This window comes from Gekko japonicus, unplaced genomic scaffold (assembly GCF_001447785.1).
Source record: "Gekko japonicus isolate JY-2015 unplaced genomic scaffold, Gekko_japonicus_V1.1 scaffold3498, whole genome shotgun sequence".
NCBI classification, from domain to species: Eukaryota; Metazoa; Chordata; class Lepidosauria; order Squamata; family Gekkonidae; genus Gekko; species Gekko japonicus.
In genome coordinates, this window is record NW_015170378.1 from 52,270 (window position 1) to 60,112 (window position 7,843).

Genomic DNA, 7,843 nt, shown 5'->3' on the forward strand with positions numbered 1-7,843 from the left:
TCCAGCAGTGTCACAGCACTGTTTTTGAGTACCCATTGTGGGGAGGGGACATTGGGTATACAGGAGGTCAGCATTTTCCATGTTTAGCTTGGGCTGGAAGCCTAATTGTGTATGTGGGAAGAGTTGGTAGAGATGTTGGATGAGTAAGCCCAGTGCATGGTAGAATGTGGTGTGTGCAAAAGAAAGGGTCTGGTTGTGTGGTGGAACGAAGGAATTAGGTCAGTTGAGGTAGCTGAGCTAGGTGGCTGCTTTTCCATCAGTGCAGAGAACTGGTTAGATGTGACGGTAGTGGTGGGGAACCAGTTGGATATGAGACCAGAAAGTTTCCCCTCTGGTGGTGTCATGCCTTAAGTCTTGCTCAAGATCAGGGCTCTCCAACCTTTATGTGCCTGTGGGCACCTTTGGAATTCTGAGACAGGGTGGTGGGTACGACTACAAAATGGCTGCTCCAGGAGGTGGAGCCAACCACACAATGTCAGAGAGTGATGTCACGCATAACTCCAATACTCACTCTTCAACATTTCAAGCAGAAGCTCTGTCTAACAGGATGCCTTTTGAAACGAACGTATTGTTAAAAACATTTTCTTGTAAACACACAGCGTACTATCAGTCACACCGTGAAGATCCTTGTGCTGTGGTTGCAGGGGCCGACGAAGAAACTTTTACAAAATCAGCTCAGGCAACCGGATCTACAGTGGCCAATCAGAAGCCCTGCTGGGCACAGACCTCACCTGGCCCTGCCCACTTTCTAAGAACACTTGACAAGCACTAGGAAAGACATTGGCAGGTACCATTGCAACCAGGGGCACCATGTTGGAGACTCCTGCTCTAAGTTCCAGCACAATTCCCTGCCCCAGGTGATACAATCCTGGGTAGAAATAGACCCATATTCATCTGTTATGGAAAAATTGGGGCAGCTGAAAGAGCAGAGAGCAGGGTGAAGGCTTGGGACATCCGGAGTGAAAACGGATGCTTGGCCGATGACTTCTTCTTTGATGCCGCTTCTGGAGCCGTTGGGTGGGGTTCCCGGGAATAGGAGCCTATAGCATCTCCTGGATTACATTCTTGTATTCAGGGCCTGCTGGCTTGTTCTTCAGGTGCAGCACAGTGGAGAAAAGCCATTTGACCTGTTGGAGGGTGGTGAGAATGGCGGGAGACACAAAGCAGGGGTGAATACAGAAGGCAAGGACCCGACTAGCTTCCTCACAAGTATATCATTCTAGTCGTCCTGCCCTTCCTTCCTTCCCGTCTCAGCCCAGGCAATAAAACACTGAGACCGATTTCCCACGGCCGCTGCTCTGCACTCGCTCCTCTCTTTGCCCCGATGGTACGTGTCAATTTCCCACTCTTAGCCGCGCGGCCGCATTTTGACCCACAGCTTCGCCCGATTCCCCCCGTGGTTTCGTGATCCTGTTTTTTGAGGATTATGAAACAGCGGGCAAACTCGGGCAAAGCCGTGGGTCAAAATGCGGCCGCGCGGCTTCGAGTGGGAAATTGACACGTACCATCGGGGTAAAGAGAGGAGCGCGTGCAGAGCAGTGGCCATGGGAAATTGGTCTGAGATCTCTTTGTCTCTCTTCATCTCATGGTTCTTATTTTTAGCAGACCTTTTTAATGGAAAGAAACCCTTGTAATTGTTGAGATACGTCCCTGTGCCCAAGGATGAAGGTGTTCTACATACCTGGGGGAAGTCCCAGGCAGGCATAAAAATACACACTTCCCCGAACAGAGAAAACCCCCTTAAAATGGAAAGATAGAGGGTGGAGCGTGGGAGGTCGAACCCTGGTTGACTGAGGGCAGAGACAAACCCTCCATCGGCCTAAGGGAAGGAAATGGCCTACTTTTTGCTTCTCTTCAGGCTAGGGCAGGGGTCCCTAATTTTTCTGCACTTACTAGAACTTTTGGAATTTTGATACCAGGGAGGCGGACACAATCAAAGGTGGCATAGATAAATACATAAACACGTAAAAGAACTATAGAGCAAAGTGGAGTGGGGAGGCATAGTCCTGCTACAGCCCAGAACTGGGTTTGTGGCATTTATTTATTAAATAACATTTGGAAGAAGGAGAAGAGATTGGATTTATACCCTGCCCTTCACTTGGAGTCTCAGAGCAGCTTACAAACTCCTTTCCCTTCCCCTCCCCACAACAGACACCCTGTGAGGTAGGTGGGGCTGAGAGAGCTCTGACAGAAACTGCTCTTCAAGAACATCTCCGACAGAACTATGGCTTGCCCAAGGTCATCCAGCAGCTGCATGTGAAGGAGTAGGGAATGAAACCCGGTTCTCCCAGATTAGAGTCCGCACACTTGACCACTGTACCAAACTGGCTTTATATCCCACCTTACCTTCTTACACTCAAGGCATCTCAGGAGGCAACAAGGGGAACCCAAATGCAACAGAGCTGGGGCTAGCACATCAGCACTCAAGGCCAGCAAGAACTCCGAACAAGATCCTCTCAGGTAAACCACATATCAATTTACAACCGCAGCACAAAATGTTCTGCATTTATCTCTTTGCTTTCTCCCCCTTCCCCCCCATCGAGTGGCAGATCTGTAACTTCCCTATCACTTACTTTGAACAGTGTCACGGTGGCGCTGTAGCAGACGCTGAGGAGGAAGAGAATGAAGAAAACCAAAATGGTGGTCCACAGGCTGTCCAGTTCTTCCTCTTTCTCGTCAGCATGATCATCAGTTGTAACAAAAAATTCTGTGATGGATGAAAGAGAGATCAGTTTACAGAGTGGAATGGCTACACAGTTTGCCCCAAACAAAATTCTAAACTTTCATTAATACATATTATCAACTTCCACCAGTCTTATAACATTTTGAACCTCCCTGTCTATGCATCCTGATTATATCCATATGAAGGGATCTATAATAACTTGAGGAAAATTCTACCATGAAATTGTCATGCAAACTTTTCCTGGCCCAACAGATTCTGTTCCCGCTGCTTTCTCTTCTTTAATGTTATGAAGGTGCTAGATGATCTTACTCATGCACACTTCACTCGCAGTCATGCTGCATTATGGATTCTGTCTTATTGTTGCTTCTTTATTTAGACTGGTATAGAGCACAAAACCCATGATGCAAAATCTTTGCAAGTGAATAAGATACCTGAGAGATCTCTGTAACATCAAACATTGTCACCTACATTTTGTAATAGTGGTTTGGGGAACCTTAGGTTGGATCCAACCAGCTTTTCTATTGGTGAAAAAGAAAAGAGAACCCACAAAGCCATGTTGGGTTATCACGAGACTTGTATGTACAAAAAAAAAAAAAGTAGGATGAGTGCATGAATAAGAAGGGGAACTGAACAAGAATGAGCAAAAATGTTGGTTGGATCTGACCCATTGTCTTTTTATCCTTTTTGTAACTGGTGGCCCGGTCCTACAGAATAACTTCACTCTGAGAAAACTCTGTTTCTCGTACCACCATATCCCAGCACTGTATCACACAGTCCTTCTAGGTTAAATTCTTATGTGACAATCCTGTTGTGTAACCTGTTTCAACTTATTTCCAGACTATGGCTCCCCATGTCACATTTGGAACACTACTGAGGACCTTATGAGTTGCAGTCTATAGATGCGTTGAAAACAGTTGCATGACTAACCTACCATGTGGCCAAGGCAAGCTGTGTCAATATGGACTTGAAAAGAACCGGAAATAACCCCATGGAACCGTTGTGGTACTTGAGCGACTGGTCTTAATGACTTCATTCAGCCTTCATGAGGAAGTGATTTATGAAGAAAGGCCGTCCATTGAGTTTCATGACTAAGCAGGGAAGCATGTGGGCCTGTAGACTCCAAACCTAGCGCTAACTTGGGAGAGGGCCTTCTTGGGGATGGCACCAAGCTCTGCAATTCTCTTCCCAGGGAGAGTCATCTCTCCCCTTCTGTTGCCGTCTTCCGGCATGTTTCATTTGGCATTCCCTCCGTGATTCCTTCTTCCTAACCAAAGTTTTAATTGCTGTTTTTTATGTTTTGTATGTATTGTTTTTCAGTTGTTTTAATGATGTGTGTTTTGAGGGGGTTGATTTTAATGGTTTTAAGATGTGATTTTATCATGTACGCTTCATGCTTTCTTTTTATGCTCACCGTTATCCCTAAGAGTTTTTCTCCAGCACCCTTTTTCTAATTTGAATCTGTCTTCGTAAAGGCAGGGCAGGGAAAATACCCCTAATTAAATCCTTAGGAGCCTGGAATGTAGCCTTTATTGTTGCCATCTTCAAATTTTCATGTTTATTTTTATGGGCCAGTGTTAAGATGGTGTATGCCTCAGATATTTCTAGGCCTGGGCTTGAATGTGGACACGTCTTCCACTCTGCATGAAGTGTTCAGTCCACTCAGCACCCATTATTGACTGTTTGTCCCAGCTAGTTATCTCTCATTCAGTGACTGGTTCCACCATTATCCTCTGTCTGCTGCATGTTAGAGAGGAACTTTGTCAAGAGGCAAAGCATAACCAGGACATGTTTTTCTTATGAATGTTTACCAATGTGTATTTCAGAGGGAGAATCTAATCTCGCAAGGTCAGTCGTGAACCATAATTCTGTGCTAGGTATCCTTGGTGGGGGAAAGTGCTGTCAAGTCGCGGTTGTCCTACGGCAACCCTGTAGGGCAGTGGTGGCCAACCTATGGCACGGGTGCCAGAGGTGGCACTCAGAGCCCTCTCTGTGGGCACGCGTGCCATCGCCCCAGCCAGGCCTAGACCTTCATTAAAGTGTGGAATTCTCTGCCAAATAATTTCAAGTAAATGAAAGCATTTGGGATTGCGTTCCTTACTTTGTTTGGATCATCTTAAGTTAATGTATGAGTTGTTTTTTCTAAAGTAAAACCTCAGTATTCAGGTTAAATTGCTGTGTTGGCACTTTGCGATAAATAAGTGGGTTTTGGGTCGCAGTTTGGGCACTCGGTCTCTAAAAGGTTCGCCATCACTGGTCTATTTCATCCACTAGTATATTCCCAATCCTGACCAACCAAAATGTGTCTAGAAACCTACAAACAGGGTGTGATAGTAAACTTCTCTCCACATTTGGTACTTGACAAGAATGTAATCTGAAGTGAAGAAGATCCGAACCTGAACCCAGGAGATCCTGCCCTTAAATGTAAAGCTGCTGTGAAATAGTGTGCTTAGTTATCACCTCACCTACCTTCCTGGAGGAAACTGTGGAGGAGCAGCAATCACCCCCATCGTACCGACAATAGGCTCGGTTGTTGATAGTGTCACACCAGCCATCAGCTAGGAAAGGCTAGAGAGAGAGAGAAGTGAGCATTCAGTGAATAGAAAGTGACTGAAAATGGACCAAAACCAACAAAGAGTCTTGTGGGATACAGAAAACAACACATTTGGTGCAGCATGCCAGCTATATCAAAGACTTTTAACGACAGTGAGAATCATTGCTATCTGAAAATTAAAATGCACATGGAACAAAATGCCAAGATGGCAACATAGTCAGCTTTTTAAAAACGGAACATGATCTTTAAAGTCTGTCCTGACGAAGACAAATGGTACATCATCAAGTTCACTTGTGGCCGGGAGTCCAAATTCAACGGGATGTTGATCTACCATCCATTTCGGCCACTGTCTCCTCTGTTGATGGACATATGTTCATTGACTGACATACATTTATTCCCAGTGTGATCAAATTAATACTGGATACACGCTTTTCAAAACTGAACTCCACAGTGAGCTTCAGTACATACAGACGTCAGCTTCAAACCGTCAATCAATACAAATGCACCAAATTCCACCCAAGAAACTTACAGTGCAGTCCTACAAAGAGTTACTCTAGTCTAAATGGATGAGTTTCAATGGGCTTATGCTGGAGTAACTCTGCATAGGATTGCATTGTCAGTATCACAGAAGAAACAGTGAGTGGAATTTATTTGTCTCTTTCTTGTTCAGACAGGTTCACAAATACTGCTGCAGAAGAAGACTAGTAATAACAACTTGGAAGGCATTCCTCAATTTATAAGATCTGCCTCTCCATGTTCTATTTGTGGGTCCGTCCAATTAAAATGGTCTCAGGAAGTCTGGTTGGGAAAGACCTCTGTCTGAGATTGGAAGATATGTCCTGGTGGATCATACCAAGACACCATCTTTCCAGAAAAGCTACAGTCCTCCAGATGTTTCAGGGAAGCCCATAACCAGGGCACAGGTTCATCAGCCTTCCCCCTCTTTTTTGTCCTTCACCAACTGATTAAGAAGTTCTGTGCCTGAACACGGAAACTCCGTGTGGCTGGCAGTGATGCTTATAGACCTATTTGTCTTATCCCCTGTTTAAAGTCATCTATAAGATCACGGTAAAGACCCACTGTGGTCAGTGGGTAGCACTGAGCAGGCTGGCCTATTGATGTGACTCATCATGAGGCAGCTCCCAATCTTTTGTATTTAAAGATCAATATTTAGAGACTTTGTGGAGAATGAAAACACGAAAAGAGGGAGTTTCCCCTCCATCTTTCTGCTATTGACAGGATATTATGCATGTAGGTGTGTCCTGATGTTAATTAGACAAAGTTATTTAATATGACATTATTATATATTTCAGAATGTGTGACATTAATGCATTTAGTTATTTCCCTCAGCAGTTATGTCAACCGGCTCTGGATTTATCCCATGGTGTATATGACATCACTGGCTTATTTTAGTAACCCGAAACCACTTATATTTTGCTTCCACAACCATATTGTGAATTCATTTGAGATCAGGCATGTCAGGAACCTGTTTTTTTAAATTGTGTTTTATATCTTTATATTATATATATTCAACTTTTGCGGGATAGAATACTGCAGCTGTGCCCTGATTGGCTGGTTTAAATATTTAATGGCCCAGTGGCGGTTGGTCAAGAGAGGTGTTTGGTGAGGGAGTGGAGAGGGAGTTGGAGCCACAGTGGAAGCTCTGAGGTGAGACTTGTAAACTAATTACAAATAAATACCTCTTCTTAATATCACAAGTCTCCTGCATTCATGCCCTGAAATAAAATGGAGAGCGTTTCACTGTGTGGTGAGAGAAGTCAGTGTGGAATATTGGGCACAGGGTTGTACGAAGTGACCCACGTTCAAATCACTACTCGGCCATGAAGCTCATTGGGTGGCTTGAGACAAATCACTCTTTCTCCCAAATTACTTCGCACGGTTGTTGTGGAGTTAAACGGGATAACTTCACCTACTTTAAGGTCCTTGGTTGAAAAATGGGATACCCATTTGACTGTGAAAAAGACATTTCGCTCCCGACACCAACGGTTCACTGTTGAGAAATCTATCCTGATCCAGCTCTGTTCTAGAATCTGTCCACCCACTCCACCCAAATCACTGATGTCCCAGGAAGAGATCATAACAAAGAATATCTGTGAATGAACCTTTGGGTGAGTTCTCTTTTATTTGGCCGTTAAGCACGAATGAATGCATGGAAATTATTTACACAGGGTTAAATCTGACAATGCTAGAGACAATTAAGTGAATTGGGACGGGAGGGGGAGGGTAACAATGTTGGGATGGAGTTGTCTTCATTTTTTACCCAGAACTCTCTCAATGGTCCTCTGGGTGTACTTCATGTCGAGCCCCTCATGGACAACATGGCAGGTGAAAGAATTGCCGTCATTCCAGCTAGCCTTGGGGACTGTCAGCTTGCTATAGACATAATAGGAATCCCGACTGCTGTCCAGCTGGATCGGGGTGGTCACATGGGTGTCTTCCGTCACAACGTTGTGATTCTCGAGCCACTTGATGGAGATTTCCGGAGGATTGAACCCTTTGACCAGGCAGGTCATGGACACATTTGGGTCACGAGATTTCAACTCTTCATTGTGAGGGCGAAAGAGGTACACGTGGGGGCGGGTGCGCGG

The 7,843-nt window shown here is 44.9% G+C and overlaps 1 gene segment (V, D, J or C); it reads right to left on the reverse strand.

Moving 5' to 3' along the window:
• Window positions 1-933: 933 nt before the first annotated feature.
• The window catches only part of LOC107116348, a 22,442-nt gene continuing 15,532 nt past the window's right edge, over window positions 934-7,843 (reverse strand). The window contains 4 exon segments of the C gene segment in view: window positions 934-1,127; window positions 2,574-2,707; window positions 5,185-5,248; window positions 7,508-7,843. The exon segment at window positions 7,508-7,843 is cut by the window's right edge and continues 1 nt beyond it. Coding sequence covers window positions 1,041-1,127; window positions 2,574-2,707; window positions 5,185-5,248; window positions 7,508-7,843 — 621 coding nt within the window.